At 24.6% G+C, this 21,713-nt stretch overlaps 1 protein-coding gene across 1 annotated transcript in view; it reads right to left on the reverse strand.

The window, feature by feature from the left end:
• Window positions 1-21,713, reverse strand: part of LOC109596415 (trissin receptor-like) — a 165,957-nt gene that overhangs the window by 47,535 nt on the left and 96,709 nt on the right. The window contains exon 5 of the mRNA XM_049966622.1: window positions 9,495-9,704. Within this exon, the coding sequence (XP_049822579.1) occupies window positions 9,495-9,704 (210 nt within the window). The remainder of the gene's footprint in view (window positions 1-9,494; window positions 9,705-21,713) is intronic.

Consider the following 21,713-nt stretch of genomic DNA (forward strand, 5'->3'; position numbering starts at 1 on the left):
GTCCTTAATAATATACGAAGTTATGGTTCCCATAACAAAGCATAATTTAAGGGAAAAAAAGTATTGTATATTATTCTCTTCCTGCAATTTTTACCAGACACGAGTTATATAAGGGGAACGGATGGGATTAATAGCATGACATGATATGAAATTTTACGATTTGTCGTTTTTGCTGATAAACACGTTATAAGAATCCGGTAGTCATATAAAACAACATTTTTTATATATGAAATGGTTTTGAACTGTTTTTTTTTATTATATTACGTATTTGGCCAATATTGTGAAAGTTTTTAAAAATCTTAATAAATATTATAATTTTTATAATTTCATATAATTATCTTATTGACGTTTTTATAGTTATTTATATAAATGTGTGATGAATAATTTTAATATTATTATATGAGAGATAAAATTTTTTACATAAAATTTAATATTAAAGAAACTAGAAATTATTTATAGATTTAGAAAAATATGTATCTAAAAACATACAAGCAAAAATGATAAATTTATTATTACTATGATATAACTATATTTTTAACATTTTTAAGTACTCCTTCCTCTCTATCAGGTTATATAATATTTTAGTAAATCAATTAAAAACTAATAATTTGACTGGAATTATTACATTAAAAATGTTTAGAATATTAAGGTTATATAGAATTAACCTTTGTCAATATTTATAAAAAAGTCAATTTATAACATTTATTGATATGTACAAAGATTTTTACTAAAAATATCATGGAAAATATTATATATTTGAAATATTTTTTTAGTGTTATAAATATTATATATATAATACGAATATAATAAATAATCATATATTAACTTTTTTTTTTTAATTTTTGAGTATGTTAATTGAATTATTAGTCGAATAAACTATTTAAATATATAACATTTTTAATTCTTCGTAAAATAAAACTTATTTGGTATAATCCATTTCCGGGGCCGCTTAATCCAGTGGTTTTGGTTTTAGGCCAAAAATGTGAAATTTTGCCCATATGTACATTTTTTCATGCTTTATAATCGAAAAAAAAAGTTTGGACGAGATATACAAATTTTACAACGGTGCCCCGCTTTCAAATGAACTACATTATATTTAAAAAAAGCTGCGTTAATGTTACTTTCCATTGTGTTGGAAGTGCAATATTTGAAAAATTAAATAAATAACATTACAGTGTAACTTCATCTCTTAATTTTATATAAATATCAAATAAATCAATTGTGAATCACCCTATATAACATATTTCGGCATTCATTATATAACGAAATATAAATAAATTATAAAATTAATCTAATTTTCGTGTGTATAAATTTAATTAACAGTTTTTTAAAATTTAGAACTATATTTATAATTAATTGGCGTAGATACATACTATAGAATAAGATGATTTATTTATTGAACATTCAACAACTTTTCATCGAATTCTGTCAAAAATGAACACTTACACGAGTACCACAATAAATATCGAATTATGTTCATTTTTTGTTAGATTATGAAACTTTATTACTATTACAAAAGTTTTTGTTTGCGAAAATTACACGATTATTATCCCATCAGTTCAAGTTTTCGGACCGTTGAACGTTTTGCCATACACAAAAACAAGGTCTATGTTTATTTCGGATTAAATTGTAGCAGTTGAAATTACGTAATAGGTATTTTAAAACTTCATCGATATTACAGATTAAAATCTACAATTTAGATAAAAGTGGATTTCCGAAATTAAAGAGTAAATTTTAAAAACAAATATATATCTTGAATATCCCTTAAATGGACAGTCTTTATCAACAAGCATACGCTTTCTTTTATTAAAGTAATGATGCTTGCGGCTACAGAAGACACAAATTATTATACGACTAAACACAGAACAAACTTTAAAAATGACAAGTTCCATTTCTGTTTTCAAACGTAATGAAATTCCATAATTAAATTTAAAGCTTCGGGGCGGTTTCGTTAAATTCGTGACCGAACGAACCTAATAGAAAGCCATTTTTCTAGGTTTAAGTCGATTTAAAATAACTTTAAAGGGACTTTTAAAAAGTTTTTTATGTTCTGTAAAGAGAAATTCAATGTTTAACTGAAACAAGAAACGACGGCACACAAATGCACTTTTTAATCCTGCGTTTTAGTCAAAATGCAGATTAATTTTTACTTTTTTCAAGTAAAGTGTGTGACTCTTGTCAAAAGGTTTAATTAAATTCAACTTCGAATATTTTCAAGCTGATGTTTTTGACGGTGCATTTAATTAAACTGTCCATCATATAAATTATTAAAAAGATTATTGATTAAATTTGTTGATATGACACACATATGCAAAATATTAGGAATATTTGAGATGAATAACGCTAAATTATTATGAATATATAAGGTATCTCAAATTATAACTATAATTTGGAGACAACAAATTAGGACAAGTAATCAAAAAAATTAATTCTTTTTAACTCAGAAGTTTTTTGATTATTTATTTTGCTTTGTAACGAGTTATTGGAATTAATTGAAATTTGGTGGAGCAAGTCCAAAATCTACTCCTACATTTAAGAATTTGAAAAATTATACACTGTTTATTTTATAAATACCATAACTTTTCTTCATATTGAAATTTTATAGCATTTCAGTAAATTATTTTTGAAATTCATTATAAAGGTGTTTGATATTGATAAATTATTAACACTTTTCTAGAAAAATTTTGTAGTTTTCAAAAAATGTTTGAGTAAGTCTTTAGATCATCCAGATAGTATTTAGTATCTACAACCAGATGGTCATTACTGGAAATTAGATCTAAAAAAAATAAATGATAAATACGAGAAATCTATGTGTCTAGCCTCACTGTTATTATTTTATTTTTTCGTATATATAACCTTTCACAATATTACCGTTCATTACGTATCTGTGTAGGTTCGCTTGTGATTGGCATCCATTTAAGTAAAACTACCTTTTTTGTTTATTGTTCTAATAGCGAGTTTATTACTGAAATGAATACTTATTTTGATGGGTAGGAACAGTCAAATTTTTATTTGATTTGCTGTAAAAGTTACATAAAAAGTTTGTACACAAAATGTAATGGTTTAAGACCTGTTGTCGCATGTAAAAAGATTGTATTGAAGATGTTTCTTTTCGTTTGTTTGCACCCTCATGAACATGTCACAAAAAGTTTTTTTATTCTTACTGGAATTGGAATCAATGATGTTTTTTTGGTAGAAAAAATGTGACAAAAATTAAAATTAATAATAAATATTTAAAACTTTGAGCTTTAAAAAATCAGTTTTTTCTAAATGAACCCCTACTGAAAACTCTTAATTTTAGAATTAAATATTAATAAAATAAAAACAATTAATTAATGAAAAATTCAGCATTTAATTTACTCTTTGAGAAATAGGGTATTTCATCTCGAAATATGTATAGAGGCGAATTTCATATGGGATAGTACCCGTAATTTTTTATCTATACTTTGATTTTACTCAATACTAGTTTCTAAAATTGCCTTAATTAATTTTTTAACTGTAAAAAATTATACTGTTAACTTGTTTCGAATTATACAAAAAACTGTTTACATTGCTTCACTATTATCTTATGTATAATTTTTGATTTTATTATTATTTTATTTACTTATTTTGTATACTTTCAATTAATGAAATTATGTAAAGAATTTGAAATATAGTAAACTATGTTAAACTATAAAATTAAATAAATTAGATTGCTCCAAAAATAAAAGTTAGGTTAGGTAATTAGTAGTAATTAATAATTTTCTAAAGAAATACAAATTCTAAATTGGTTAGTTATTAACCTAACCAATTAATTGTTTTTATTTTATTAATAATCAGCCATTTCCCATATAATTTAAAAATAAAATCAATTAATTGTTAAAATATAGTTGTCATAGTTATTAATAATACTAAATATTTTGAGGAAACTAATTAAAATTTTTAAAAAATTTTAAATTTGTAATAATATTGTAACTTTTAATGATGCTTTTTACCACAAAAAAACTTCATTAAATTTTTTTACATATTGAAGAGGATCCAAACAAATGGAATCGAAAAGTAATTCTTTTAAATGGAAAAAAATTCTTAGTTTTATCATTAAATTACATGTATCAATTTTTTATATAAATTTTACTATAAAACATACAGAAAAATTTGTCACATTTGCAATTTTATAATTATAATGGACAAAGTTAATTATCTACAAAATTCGACAATTAAGTTCAAGTAAGTATTTCCAAATGCAAAAATTAATTTTACTATCAAAATTTGAAATACCATACAGAATATATATTTTGCAAATATATTTAGATTTTTAAAATATTACATTTTCTTATTTTAAAATTTTTCAAATTTGTAAACATACACTATTCCAAGAAATTAAAATAGCACCTATAATTTTGTAAATAAATTTTTCTATTTAAGTAAATACTACATTGTTCGACTTTGAAACACCTTCGTATGTTATGGCTTGGCCAGCGCGCAGTCCATACCTTAACCCAATAGAACATATCTGGGATATTCTTGGCAGACGATTAAGAGACTATCCTAACCGTTTGAATAACTTGGATAATGTTGAACAATTTCTACCCGAAATTTGGGAGAACTTGGACCAAAATGAAATTCGAGTCCAGATTTTCTGTATGAATAGAAGATGTGAGGCTGTCATTCGTAGTAGACTTGGAATAAGAGTAAGTTCAAATTTTTATTTTTTATTAATTATTATTTTTTTGGAAAAAATATATTTTTTAAGAATTTTTTTGATAATTAGTATACACTTATTTTTCTCGTTTTCAGAAAAGTTAAAAATAATCAATTATTATTAGTGTGGAGCGTAAATTTCTTGGAACGGTGTATTTACAGAAGAACGGTTGAAATATTTATAGTTAATTTGACAATCCGGTGATATAAAGGCTTAACGATAAGTGTCTGGTTTTGATAAGAAATGTAAAATTTATTTTATTTTTTCAAGTGTATTATAGCAAACACTGTGTTTCTATAGTTAAGCAGTGTTGGTGCAATTTAAGGATACTCTGCATATTTTCAATAATTCAGTACTAAATTAAATTGATAAAAAACTCCGCAACATATACATACCCAATAATTTTCATTTTCTTATCGCCGACTTCATATTAAACTTCGCACTTTAAGGTTTTAATTAAATACAGAATGCTGAACTGCCGGTTTATTATAATCAGGCTCGTTTTTTGCAGTTGGCGACCCAATTTTAATTTATTTTTCAAATTACGACGTTCTACTGTGGTTTTTCATGATGAAAATTCTAAGGGAAATCACGTTGTAGGTAGTAAATGCATTGTATGGGCCAAACGTGAAGTAACTATTTAATATATTGTAATTCTTATCGATTGCTTTGTCCTAGTACTTTACGACCTGGTAAACTAACAAGTATACAAAGCGTACAAAACAAATTATCTATTAAACGTCGCAGTTGCCCAGTTGGTATTAATGTGTATTCGATACCAAAATGTTTGCGATTGGAATACAAATTTCGTAATGGGATTTCACTGATATTACCAATTAGCAAACCGAACGAGTCGAACAACTCGAGGAAATTTGTCGAAAGCAATGAAATAATTTTAAACTTTTCTGATAGTTCTGTTTGTATTTTTTATCGCCGTTTTCAATGTTGTCTTTTATGTACTTTGTTTAATAATCTGCAGATGTTTAACTTGTATATTTAGTACTAACAATTATCAAAAATTATGAGATTGACAACAAAAATGTAAAACTTATTGTATAGAAAACTTAATTTAACATTTTTGCAAGAAAAATTGTGAAGTTATTGAAAAATGTTCAGCTGTTATTATTACTCTTTTGATAATTATAAAAACAATGATTTTATTAATTAGATTAGAAAGTTATTTTATTATATATGTATGTTTAATTTTTATTATTACCTTTTTGATAATTAACAATGAGATTATGAAATAAATTAAGAATTTAGTAGAATTTACAGTCAAGTCGAAAATAAAACAGAAGAAATTTTCGAAAAAAGAAAAAAGTGATGATAAATATGAATAACATGAAAAAATCTTCAATAAAAATATTTGTAGAATTTTTCTATACAATATTAATTTGTTATCTTTGTGGTAAAAATTGAAAAATATTGTTTAGTTATTATTATTACATATATGACAATTAAAAATAATTTAAGGATACAGAAGGATATATAAATTAAGACAAAAACAATAATTTATCATATTTGTAGTAAAAATTAAATCTACAAAATCAACTGAATAATTAAACATAACAAAGAATTTTATTATATTTTATATTTAATGTACCTAAATAATCATTAAACATATTTATAACATAAAGATTTTGGTTTTTTATGCTGAAACCATTAATCATGTTTGTTTGGACGTACAAATAGCAAATTCAATATTTGAATCTTTTTTTATTATACTTATATTACCACCTTTAATAATATCGACGTAAAAAATGGTCTGCACATAGATCATTAGTGGCTTTTTAGAAAATTTAAGGTTCAATATACGATGCTGAACTTTCACCATATTTTCCATATAAACGATCGGTAATCCATATTTGTGATTGTATTATTCTTTTTTTATTTGAACAGTCTGTGCTCAGCTTATTAAAGGTTTTATCTAATTGTTAGAATAGAATACAGTAATCCACAAACAAATATATTAATTAAATACGAAATATTTTATAATATGTACTAGGAAATAAAGAGAATATTTATTAATATACACACTCGTATGGTAATTTTTGATATTAAACGGGTTTGGGTAAACTTACCTGTTGCAAAAGTAAATGGATAAACTACGGATGGATAAAATGTAAGAAAAATTGTAGTTTCTGTTGCAGAAGACTTGTTGAAGTGAGTCAATAGGAATACATCTTTGTGTGTCCAGTGGGTAATGGTTTGTTTTCAACTTTGAGATATTTTTTGAGGAGAATGTTTTACTGTCGAGATACTTATTATTATTGGGAGTTACTTCATTTTGAAGTTTCACTCCAATTTGTTAGTACAAAGTTCTAATAATGTGACTATTAATATAATATACTGATGTCATGATATTAATATAATTTAATTTTAAATTTAAAATATTATTCATTTATTTAAGAACTCTTTAGTTAACTTAAAATAAATAAATCAATAATTACTTTTAAATATAAACTATAATCAAATTTAATTAAAATACTGAATTTGTTTAATTTAAATAATAAGTTATTGCCGATAATTATAATTTAATTGAGCTACAATATTATTCATAAATATTACATTTTAACACAAATGACTAATTATTATTAAAAAATAAACCATTAAATATTATTAGGTATACATAAAACTACAATTAAATTAATTGTTATCTTTTTTATGAAAAATATTAGATTTTAATAAATAATAATAAATAAATACATAATATATTTTTTTGTAAACAAAATATACATCTAAAATGGGTCATAATTTTCAGAGAATTTTTAGAAAATTGACTAACCGTAAAGAAATTTAGAGATTACCTACGCTATTGTTCAAAGAGTAACATTTTATGAATATTTATTTATATTAACTCGTATGCAATCAAAAAAATAAAAAAGAATTGAAAAAAGTATTAAAATAATTACTATTATTAGTTTTAACATTTTTCCATCATGAAAAATTTGCTAGGAGATGAAAAGTAAAAATAAACTATAAAAAAAAACTATATAAAAATTGCTGTCAAATAAATCAATTAATTATTTTTTTAGTTTTTAACTTCACATAATTTGATTTATAATTTTAATTTAATTACTAATTTATATTTGTTAAATTAAATCAAATTTAAAATATAATGGTTATTAAATATTAAATTACAATAAATGTTGAATTATAACAGAATAATTTTGTTTTTTAACATAAGATAAAATTTGTGAAATAAGTCTAATCCAAATATATTTTTGAGACATTTCTATAACATTTTTCTACTCATTTCATTTATTTCTATTGAGATTTGATTTAATTTTTTTTAGGATAATATACATTAAACAGTACCAAAAAACCAAACTAAAAAGCAGTCTTTTTGTTTCAATAATGAAAAATGGAAAAAATAATCTTAAAACTTGTAAGTTAATAATTGTAAAGGTTTATATTAACTACAAAAATAGTATTTTGGGTAATATTAACAGTGGGAAAGATAAGTCTGAAAAATACTATTGAATTGAATGGTAATAACTGAGTTGAAATTAATTATTTATATTATTATTCTTTTACATTTATTTATTTTTTATATTTATATGTATCTTATTTCTTTTTAAATTGATTAGTATTCATTTAAAATTTCGAATATATGCAATTAAACAATAATAAATTATCTTCTAAAATAATATTTTGCTATTATTAAAAAATTCTTGTAAAAAAAATAATTAAAAACAGTAGTTATAAAACTTTAAAGAAGTTGTTAATAGTTGTTGGCAAAAATTTATATTAAAACGATGAAGAAAACAAACTTGAAGTTTATAATTGCACAATTCTTTATAATTAATATATTCACATTTTTTTAAATGACACTAAAGCTGCCTGTTTTGGTAATTATTTTTTTATTTTATTATATATTAATAATTAAAAATTTTGCTATATTTATTTATATTTCATCTTAATTGTTTTTAAATTTGTCTTTTAATTAGTCATTTTAAATTCCAAAGATATGTAATTAAAGAATGTAAAAATAATTTAAATTAAAAATATTTAGAAAATGAATGAAAATATATAAAAAAAATACAAAAACTATTATAATTAATAATTTTAATTATTTCAAATATAATTATATTTAATAATTGTTTATAAAGATTTATGTTAAAACAATGATAAAAATAAATCTAATAAGTGTGGGAAAAAATGTTAATAATATTTTTGTTTTAAAAATCGTATTTTTATTTGATCTCTATAATGTATAAGTATACAAGGTGATTCACCTATTCAGTAGAAGTTTATGAAGAATGTAAAAAGGTATTCATTTGAACTATTTTTTTTTTAATTTATTTTGAAAATAATTTCATATCGGGTTTCACCAGAAGTGATATCAATTTTGTTACTGGGACACCCTGTATATTTTTGTATTTTTAAATTCTACATGTAATTGCAAATAAAATGGATTTACCCTGTATAATTATTATATAAAAAGTATTAATACTATTGTATTTTCCAAAATTTGGTATTAGCTATTATTGCAGTATTGATTTACCGTCAATTATAAATGTGACGGATGTGGATTGTTCCAATTTTGTGGGCATAATTTAGATTAAACAGTTGGTGGTCTGACAAGTAATCTATCATTTGGTTTCCATTAGTAAATTAATGTGAAGTTCGAACTAACTTATAACAAACTTCAAGAAAACACTGTCAAAAACCAAAACACAATGAACAATTTGTTTGACCTCACTGACAGATCCGAATCGTCACCGAGTTTCGTTAATTTTCGGTATCTGTGCATTTATACTGCGTCGTTATAATTTATGGGCAATATTAGAACGTCTGAGGTTTCACTTACCGACATAATTGCCAGCGGAATGACGTACAAAAGTACGAAGTGAATTATATCGAATAATTTGGAGTTGAAGCGCGTCCTGTCTAAGACGCAGACTGTCTCGGTGATGTTTTGCCCCTGGTCGTTTGGAGTCAAGTTTGTCACGGTGTTTCCAAAGTAGAACTTCGGCGAGCTGTACACGATACATTGTACCCAAACCGCTGCTATTATTATCTGAAAACAAAATTATAAGTATCAGATAAGTTAAATATTGTCTAAATAAACTTGTATAAACTTTTAGGCTAAATACAGTTTTAACATTTTAACAATCTTGTAATATAAAAAATTAATATTACATTTTTCCTTCATATACTGTGCATGTGTGGTAGAAAAAAAAAACTTTTCTGAATAGGTATTATCTATACCATTCATTTAATAATTTATTAAATTACATAATGTATTACTGGCAAATCTGGAAGTTATATCTCATTTTGGTGTGTTAAACTTACTGTCAAATTCCAAAATACTTCAGTTTTTTTAAGAAATGAAAACCAAGGATTTTTTTATTATAAATATATTTCTAAGTTTGAAAATTAGAATATGAAAACAGGACATGTTAAGTGCTAAAAAAAATCCTGAAAGAGACATCTTGTGCAATAGAGACAGTAAGTCTCCCAGCATGGGATAGGAGGGATGTTCCGAAACCTTTATCAATACCATATTGAATGAACACATTTAAGTATCCATATCATTTATTCAAAACAGAAATGTGATGAATTCAACGACTAAAAATACAAATGAGAAAACTTGGTTAAATATCATTTTATAATTAATATTCATTAACATAATTACGTTCTAACTTACTAAGAACGTTTAATAATCTGATTTACTTTTGTGTTTTGTATTCATTATTTTCTTCATTTATTTATACAAATTAATTTTATTCTAAATCACTTTTTAACACAACAAATTACTAATGTTTTAATTTAATTTAATTTTTGCTATCAAATTCTTAATTTTTAATTTAATTATTTGGAAGATAGTAACGTTTCCGCTTTAAACCTGGATGAAGTTTAATATCAAATACACTTTGTTTCACAACCGACGAGACATATTTTACACCACTTTAAAAAATGATGTCGGACAGTTAAACAGAAAAAGAGATAAATTATTAAAGTTTTTATAATGTACTCTCTTCTAAAAAAACTGTTTAAAGTTTCTGCTATTGATAGGGCCTTTTGCGTCTTGTTTCTGTCAGCTTTTTATATACAGTCAATTAGATAGCGGAGTCATAAATTGTTTTTTATTTCCATTTTAACTCGAGAATTTTTATTTCCTTTTATGCCCGACTATTTCTTGTCATAAATCGATTCCTTTCTCAAGAAATTAGGTATATGATGAATAATAATCGATTTATTATTATTATTATTATTATTATTATTATTATTATTAATTTGTTTAATATATAGAAAAATTTCAAAGATTAAACTAAGAAATTAGTAGTATATTGAAATTTATTTTTATGTTACGAATTTAATAGTAACCGAATTATATTTAAGAATAAAGCAAATAATTAATTTATATCTTCCTTTTCTGTCCGACAATTTTTTTACCATAAATTCAAATTTTAAATTTTACAAACATACTGTTCTTTGTATTACCTATGTTAATTTAGTTGCAAGATAAATTTGTAAATAGCAAATGAATTTATCCAAATTATGACGGAAATTAAACAAATAAATTACAGTTTACAAAATATTAATTTTAATTTCTGTATTATGAATTTAACAGTAATAGGAATATATGTAGTACATTTAGAGGATAATTTATAAACATCAGGTTATTTTATTACTGGTAAAAATTTTGATTTATTATTTATCTCACACGCAGTTTTTCGTGAATAAAATGTATATTATACATTATTATGTATTTGTTTAATCCAATGTCTTTAAATATTTTATTACGATTTAATTTATTTTTTTAATAGTTTGTTAATACATACACACCTTTGGTAATAGAAAATTTAATGTTATCCAAGTTAATTTATTATTTAATAATATTATTTTTTAGTAATTTTAACATTAACCAGATAATTAAATTGTGATATTTCTTATGTAAATATTGTGAGTACTTACATATTAATATTAACGTGGATCATGTAAATATAATCTTCTTTTACAGACTAAATTTATGTAAATTTTAGGTATCAATGTTTAATCTCATTGAAATCAATTTTATTTTTTTTTTTGTAGGAATAATTTTTATCTTCTTATATTATATTTAAACGTTTACATTAGTATGAGTATTTTTATTTAGAGATTTATTTAGTTAAAATAAAAGTCATAAAAGCATTCTTAAATATTTACACTGTTTAAAATTTGACACTTTGTATCTAACTAGTTGAATCGTCTGGGTCATGTTAGATAAATAAACATGTATTGTTTTATTCAATAAAATATAAAAAATACAATAGGGTAAGGAAATAGTCGCACATTAAAAAGATCTACTGACAACTAAATAATCAAAAAGTCAAAAAACTTGTGATTAATAATTTAAAATTCTTAAAAATTAATTTCGTCGTCGAATTATCATCATTACACTCACAGTCGTCTCCCATTGTTATTTACGTATCTGAAATCTTGACTTTGTTCTTGACGTTTTTTTATTTGTTTCCCAGTCATTATTATTTTTGTCAAACAATTCTTTCATGATTGGCGTCTGTCTGTAATTAACTGCGTTTCTCAAATTGATAATGTTTCTTCTATTGTCTTAACAGGGGTGGGCACAAATAATATTGTAAAAAATTTCAAGAAGTCCTAATTGGGGTCTATTTAATTCCTTTAATTAATATTGAGTTGAGTGGGTGGATAATAAGACCTATGGTTATTATTGACACTCCATAACAATTGGCGTCCACTTATATAAGAAAAACAAAAAATTATTGGGACAAATAACAGATATTGTTTCTCAATAAATTTCCTTTGTATATATTTTGGAGTCAGTGTTTATTTGAGCTATTCCTAACTCTCTAAACTCAGTATTTATTTTTTCTTTCTACGTAACATTTAGAATTTAAAAATATACCCTATTAAGATATGCCAAAATTTAGTGACAAGTGAAACACCACCAGCATAGAATTGAATGAGTTTCATGAAAAACTTTCTCAAGTGTATTTCTGAAGCGGCAACTGCGGTATGTTTTATACATGTCTTGGTTAAAAAACTATCGCACTACAATGTTTCTTGTTTGGTAACCGTGTTCGGTTAGAGAACTTGGCAAATAAAAGCACAAGGAATCAATTTTCTTTATACTTAAATTGGATGTGTATTCTACACACAAATGTGCATCACATGCAGTGAATTTATAATATAGTATTTTTAATTTAAGACATTATAATAAAGCATCATGATACGAATGTAAACCCCAAAAAAGCTTATGAACTATTCAAGGAAATTTTTATTGTTGCGTGAGAATTACGTACCTCCATAGACATTTTTATTTCACCATCGTGACGAGTTAAATAAAAAATAAACTTGTTATACGTGAGTATGTAAGGCAGCAATATGAATTTGATTTATTCCTGAGCCCACATGCATAATATTTCACTTGGACGTCAACGTTGACTGTTTTCGTGGTGTGATAGACAAAAAATCTTCTACCTCACTTTGACATTTTTTTAAAGGCTGCGTATGTTGTGACATTGTAATAAAATGTAAATGACAATTTACTTTGGCCTGGAATTAAATTGATAAAAAATTGATAAAATAAAATTAAGGCACATCAAAGATTCTCATTGAATACATTTCAAACAATTTTATGTAAAGTAGAAACTAGGACGTGTAACCGATACTTTCTCGTTGCTTCTATCTGATTCACTTTATGAAATGAAATAAAGCTGATAAGTAATTGATAAATTTGGATTATAGAGCAAATACTCTTTGATAATGTATTAACTATTAGCTAAGCTGCTTATATTAAAAACTTCTGAGGATTTTCCAGATTTGGAAAATGGGAAACATTCGGCGTAGTTTAATCTCTGAAATGTATTAAGCCTCACATAAATATAGATTCAATATGGATTTTCTAACTATTAACTACGATAGATAGTTTAGATATTCATTAAGGGAAGGTCGAATTTTATTACAGAGGACTTTGTAGGGAAATCAATCGGAACAGTATTTAGATCAGTATTTAATTTACTCGGTGTCCAATCGGAATTGGAGCAGACAGAGTGAACAGATGCATGTGGAAGTGTCGTTTTCATTGTAACTTGTCAACAACTTTATTATTGACTTGCTACAATGTAAGGTTTCGAACTAATTTATTGTTCTAATGCACAGCATAAATACTCTGAACTGCATTTAGTTCAACAAAACAAAAATGTAAACTTATGCAAATAAATTTGAGAATTTTTTTTTAACCTGGGCCATAGAAATCATATTTTAAGTAGGGCTTTGAAAAACTCCGCTTTTATGGCGGCATCAGTGTTAAAAATTGAACTTAACATGTAAAAAGTTAAGTGCAAGACTAGTTCGCATTGGAGAACGTGTTTAAAATTAATTTTATCATTTTAATTTTTTACTAATACGTGAACTTCAAACTAAAATTTTGTGACAAAAAATAACATGGCGCTCTCTTTAATTAATTTTTCACAGTAATAAAGGCAAAGTTGTAAGTAAAAAATGAAATAAATCAAAAGTATAAAACTAAAATGTGTATTTTAAAATAGTCGAAATTTGTTTGAAATTATTCTTGTTTTGTTTGGTAATATGGTGATATGTCAATGTTCACTTACTGATACAGCTTTATTATTTGTTCAATAATTTGTTTTTAATTAATTCTAAAGTATATTTTTAAAACTGTACAAAATTGTAAAAATAACTACAAATGAACATCAGGAAAATCGTCCAATGACGGCCAAAAAATAAGAGTTAAATGCTCTCTAAAACAAATACTTTATTTACGTTAACTAAATTGTAAAAGTAGTTAATTTATTTCCAAGCAATATTAAAATATGTAAAAATAAAATAAAATTTAACATAAAATTAATATAAAATATGCGTCAAGAAAAAATTGCGTGAACTAATAACAGAAAGGGGGTAAAGCATTTTATAAAAACTATTTTTATTTCCTTGGCACTACTTTATATTCAATTATGTCGTAGATCTAGTTGCATATTAAATAATATTATATATAAAAAATTCTATAATTTTTAATACTCACATTTTATAATTAGTAGATGAATATACTATTAAATTCATATAATACAAAACACAATTACTACAAGAGATGCAAGAGAAATTACCACAATTGGGGACGGAAAACTAGAGTACTTTTAGTAAAATGTTACTTGCTCAAATAGTAGATTATTAACTAATGATTTCAGATTCAAATTTACAATTAAAGGAAGAGATTCGTGAACTAACAATAGAAGAGGAGAAATATTAGTGAAGTAGTTTAACTTCATAAAAAAATATTATTTTCATAATACAACTTATTCACTGATTTATTCACTAGAAAATTCACATATTAAAAAATACTATTAATAGGGAAGATTCTGGACAAACTAATGAAATAGAACACTTAAGTTTTAAGTAAAAATATTATTAGTTTCATTTAACTAAACTTGTACAAATAGATTATTCACACAGAGTTTGAATGAATTAACAATAAAAGGATGACATATGAGTAAAATAACTTATTTTTATTAAAAATAACATAATTAGTAGATGAATTTACTAGTAAATGAAGTATTTTAATTTCATTAAAAAATATTATTTACATAATACAGCTTACGTTTTATTAAATAGTTGATTTACTCACTAGTAAATTCACATATTAGAAAATATTATTAATTGAAGTATAAATATTATTACTTTTATATAACTGAACTTGTACAAATAGATTATTTTATAGATTAGAATTTCGTCTAGGTCAAATACGTATTTCAATGAAAAAAAACTATTATTTCAATAAAACTACTTATATTTTATAAATAAAACTATATTTATACTATAAAATTATTATTTTTATATAACTGACCTTGTATAAGTATAAGTAATAATAATTACTAATAAATATTAATAATTAACTAATAATTATTAATAATTAATAAATTCAGAATAAAACATATAATTATTAGAAGAGTGTTACGAATATACAATAAAAGAGGAGAAATGTGATTACAATACTTTATTATAGGTCATATATCCACTAGTAACTTCACAAAAAAATTACTGTTACAAATATAGGAAAAAGATATAATATATTATTAAGTTTTTATTTTCATTTAACTGAACTGAAGTAGTAGATTATTTACTAGTAAATTCAGATTAAAATAAACATTTGAAGGTTTCATGAATTAACAATAGTGTCGAAATATGAAGTCCTTTTTTTTATAAAAAATATTATTTTCATAAAACTACTTACAATTTAAAAAACGTAGTTTTAGTCACTGTTAAATTCATATATTAACAAACACTATTAATGGAAGAGACTCAGGAGAAACTATCGTAACATATCACGAAAAATTTAAGTACTTAATTTTTAAGTAAGTGTTGATGTTACAACTAGGGTAAAAAGATTATTACTAGTCAATCAATGTATTGTTATATATTTAATATTTTTCACAAATAAATTGCCAATAAAAAACTACATGTGAGAATATTCGAAGGTAAAATAAATAATGTTGTACAGGAAAATAACAAATAGAGGATTTATTTAAACCGATTATTGTTATTATTTTCCATATAAATGGGACTCCATGTTCTCCAACGTTTTTTGAATAATATAGTTTCCATTTCGAGCATCCTCGACGCATAGTTCCAGTGAAGTGAAAAAGCCTTAAGGAGTATGTGTGATGTATTGCCGGAAATCTTTTTATTTCCGGTTCCTGCATGCTTATTTTCAGTGCTTAAATAAAAGCACTTCTATCAATCTAATATAGGAATCAGAACGTCATTTATTTAAGGACTTTTTGCAATTACGGAACGATTTAGTTACTGCGTCAGTGTTTAAAAGCAACGACCCTATAGTAACGTATATACAATTACGGCGAAAAATTGCTCCACTCTCATTTATTTTATACGGACGTATCGTCATTTATTACATACCTACAACACATTCGTCACAAAAGGGGAAGTTTAATATCGCTTTATTAAAATGTTTGATGTCGAACAATTCAATTATTTATCTTTTTTGGGACGTTTTTGGATGTAAGTCATGCTTCATGTTAACATGTGCCTTAAGGGAAAGTTTCAATATAATTTTAGTAATTCAATTGTTGAGTTAGGTGGTGTAGAATTTTTTTACAGAATGACATAACGTGGTTTAAATAAATATATGTTCTAAGGGCAAAAACTTTTGATTTTTGAGTATATTCGCTTATATTTATTTTTATAGATATATTTGAGCACGTGGAATACCTGCTGCTGTGAATGATATAACATAATGAAATATATATAAGAAAGAGCTTTTTATTTCATTATATAATTTTAGTTTAATATTAATTATTCTTAATCAAATATTATAATTAGCCGAGTTAAAAAGTAACAACTCATTTAACCTGAAAAGAATAAGACTTTCACTTTCAGAGAAAATCGAAAGTAATTCTTTGTCTCCGTTGATAAATAGAGCTTTTATCAATTAATTTGATATTTCATCTAGTGCATAAATAATTACATAATTAATTAATTGTTGTCACAGATTAGAAGGCTGTTGAAAGTCTCATTGTCTGTTTCACTTTGTCTTTAATGTATGGAATAATTTTTACTTAAATTCAATTCAAAGTTAATTTCACACAATGAAAAAGTATAATTGAATTTACACGTTTACAACGTTGACGTAAATTCGGAAATATAGTAAAATCAATCGAATTGTATCTGAAATGAATTCTTGTTTGTCGAATATTTGGACATACTCCAATAACACAACAATAAATAACTGGTTCAAAAGCATCTATTATTTCATAAATTGATTTCTGATATTTTTATTAAACGTTTCGTTATTTTCAAACCACAATCTGTTCAAATCAGATACACACCAAATATTGTCTGCTGAGCAATCAATAATTGATTTAACCGAAAGCAGGTTTTTGAATAACATTTTCAATTTTCTTATATAAAACAGATGGGAACAATAGATATAAGGGAAATAAATAATGTAAAAACTATCCTCCATTTTCTAAATTAAGAAGTGTCCTTGTTTTCATATGATCTTTAATACCTATAAAAGTGTTTAAAAGTATTAAACTTTTATTACTCAATCTTGGCATGGCCACATAATGAATTCATAAATCTAATTCCTTTTGAGAATGTTGGCATTAAGGAGAGCATCAAAAACTTTCCTGTTTTACATGTCTACAGTAGTTGTTTCACAAAGTTTTTAGGTATTATGAATTATTAGCGATGGAAAAAATTTGTTAATTACATTTCTGAGGTTTACTATAAAAAACCACTACGCCTTTTTTCTAATGGGACTTTTTATAAAAGCTTTTTTAAATTTGATGAAATGTTTTATACTACTTAAAGGTTTCGAAGTAAAAGAGAAATAATAAAATTCCTTGAATCTTCGTACGAATCTCGGTTACAAATGTCGTTTTTCCACACACAAATAAGGCATTTGTATTTTATTTCTATTTGGCATATTTTCTCCAATATAGAGAAAAACGTATCCATTTTAAAGCTACCAGACTGTGCCAAATACTTATCTGAGTGTGAGTGTTTGATAATGTCATCAAAGAAGGTGTCTGAAAAGACAAAATTAGATGAAATTTTGCTCGTGTGACTGAGCAGATAAATTTTCTTGTTAATAAGGATGATAATCAGAACGAATGTTGATTTACTGTTAATTAATCTGAACTAGTCCCTCTCAAAATACGTTATTGTATTAACATAATATTATCTTATTAAATAATTCTCAACTACACAAGGGATGTTTATTTAATGGTTTAATATATCTTGCTAATTTTGAAACAAAATCAAAACAACCACCATATAATAAAATATATTTATATATAATATAATTCCTAGCGGAACAGCATTTATTGTTTATTTTTGTGTGATTTTATTATCACATTAATTAGAAAAAATATATGTTTTACAAATGTATGAAATTTTTAATTAGGAATTCTAAAAAAAAAAAAAATATTATACACACATTTCCTGAAACAAAATTATAAAAATGTATTTTATGTCTTAATTGTTTAAAATGTTTGGACAAAATTTTGAATAAGGGTTGCTTAGGTCTGGAAACGTTAAATTATTATTATGTTTTTTAAAAGGATACATTTATATTTGTTTTTGTCTAATGAAATTGACATTTTAAAGTTACAAGGGCAATTTTTATTTCCTTTTTCCTACCTTTATATACACGTCTTTTGACACAACTCCACAAGAAACTAAAGCGGGGTCATGACTGACGACCTCAATTTATCCATAGTGGGAAATACTTCACTTAAAAAATTACAATCGAAAGCACATGGCATTTATTCTGTGTAGGAAGGGTGGAGGAGTTCCATCATATGTATTTGGCAGGTTCAGCAAAGCAGCAGTTGGAGGTATCTTTGTCAAGTTAAATTTCCTTTTATAAATAAAGGGATGGAAAGTATGACAGTCAATAAACCACACCAAACATTAGTTTTCGGAGGTCTGAGACTACGGTATTTGCTCCATCCGGTGAGATTGACATTCAAGATAAATTACTTAATTATTTAAACAAAATGTTAATTTGTCGTTCTCGTCGTTTGTTTATTTTTTGAACTTAGTAGCTAACATATTCATGCCTCTGTTGACATACAGTTGCTATGCTGATGTTCAAATAAAAATTACATTAATTTTTCTTATTTAATTAATAAGACTTATTATTTGAAATTGTAGCCAAATATGTTAATATTAGTATCTTGTATAAGAGGAGTATAGAAAAGCTTTCAACTAAAATATACAAATTAATATATCTAAGACATAAAATTTTTACATAAAATTAATTTTAAATAATTTGAATGCATAACACAAATACAGCACCGGTTTCAGATGTGCTTTCAGGGAATAGCAAACTACATTAGATCAGATTACGTGTTGTGTGAAAAAGAAACATACAAAATAGAACCATTTAGAAAATAGGTTTTAGATAAAAAACACGATATTTTGTTATAAAGACGAAAATAATTTTCCATTTGACCTTTTATAATATTCTGTGGTAAAATTAAGGTAATTAGAGCAGGGTGCAAGATTCATTAAAACGGAGTATTGCCTCGCCACAGATACTTCACCACTGACGTTCACAATTATATTTATCGCCCAGCCAAGCACAGAAATCTTTGTGCACTTTAATGCAGCTGACTCGCAGCTGAACAAATGATAAAATAAATTGGAATCTATATTCATTTTCATGTCCTGAAATGCATTTTTATTCAATTCGTTATAATAATAGATGGCCACGGTACCTTTATTTAATTCGATAATTCGAACAAATGATGATATAATTTAACCAAATAAATATTTAGTACATCGACACAATGGCTTACATTCACTAAAGGCATCAGATACTCAATCAAGATGGCCGATATCTAGATCGTGGACGGCATCTTAAACAGGTCATGATTGTGATGTAAAAAAAAAATTGAAAGTCTCATTGGTATTTATTGCAAATTCGATAAAGACGCTTACTACGCGAAATTTTTGCACGACGCCCTAATAGAACGGCCATAGATTGAATACAAATTTTCTTAAATTTCTTTTTTTACCGCTATTGAAATAAAATACTATTATCATGATTTAAAACATTTCTAATCTACTGTAACATTTGTTTATTGATTCATAAATCTTAAATTCTAAAATATACATATAATAAGAAATTATAATAAATATAATGAAATAAGTATTAACAGATTTTTCTACTATTTGAAACAAATATTCAATTCAATAAATATATACTAACACTTTAATGTTTAAATAATTTTTGTCATAAGCAAATAGCACACGTTTAAAATAGCAAATCGTTATTTTTTATAACCATTTTAAATTATCGACAATCTTTGTGGAAAAATCTAAAACGTTTTAGGTTTAGGTAGATCAGGGTATGAATGCTTTTAAATTCTTGTCCTTTTTGTCACTTCAAAATGTCGACCATAAAACTTTAAATCTCTCCAAAGGAAACTTCGAGCTTCCCTTAATACCTACCTGCCTTTTATAATACCGTTTTATTTTTTAGTTAAACCACAATTTGTACACTTATTCATTAATTTCCTGTTCCAGAAATAGGTTATTTGAAAATGTTAATTTAGAAGAATATAGAATATTTGTATATTGAGTGCCTTTCTTTAAAAAAATTTTTTCGTAACTACCACTTTTTTAGTTCCCCAACTATTTTCAGTAATATGGAAAACCATCGACTCATTTAGCAGTAAACTTTTCTTATTTCTGTTGTAGAAAATATAATAGTGTTACAACTGTATTATATTTTTTCTTACAATTTCACCTCGATCAGTCGTTAAATAATTATAATGAACAAAAGACAGCTAGTAAACAATCGATTTAAATTCACAGAGAGTAAAAAGTTACTATAATATTGCAATAAAATAAAATTAGATTGACCAGTTGCATAGTAACAATAGAAAAAAATAAAAAACAAGTATAAGCATCCAGTTCAAGTAGTACAACTTAACTTTTTAAGATATTTTAATAAGTTACTATAATTATGGCTACTACTGTATATGTAGAGTGATTCATCTAATTTATTAGATTAATTAGAACTTGGAGAACAGAAAAATATATAGAAATTGAAAATTTTTATAACAATTATAACTTTCCTCGAACTACTTATCTAATATTATTTTTGAATAAAATTTCCTTTTCGATTTCACCAGAAGTAACATCAACTTATTTTCAGTGGAAACACCCTGGATATTTTTGGGCATTCAAATTCTATAAAAAATGGTTATTGATTTTTGTATAAAAAATTTAATTCAACCTAATAAAGGTTTAACTAAAATGTCTATAAAATCACCAAGGTACTGGAAGTTCATTTTTGCCAAACACGTTAACCGAGGACCATCTTATAAGGAGCCATTATTAGTACTTCCAAATTTTATACAGCGGAGAATCGCCCACAATATCAAAATATGCTCACCCTATATTTACAATAAAATATATAAAATTCATAAATATTGTTTAAAAGTAAAAAAAATAATAATATTAATATTTAATAACACTAAAATCCGTTTCTTAATATTTGTAAATCTCGTAA

This window comes from Aethina tumida, chromosome 4 (assembly GCF_024364675.1).
Source record: "Aethina tumida isolate Nest 87 chromosome 4, icAetTumi1.1, whole genome shotgun sequence".
NCBI lineage: Eukaryota > Metazoa > Arthropoda > Insecta > Coleoptera > Nitidulidae > Aethina > Aethina tumida.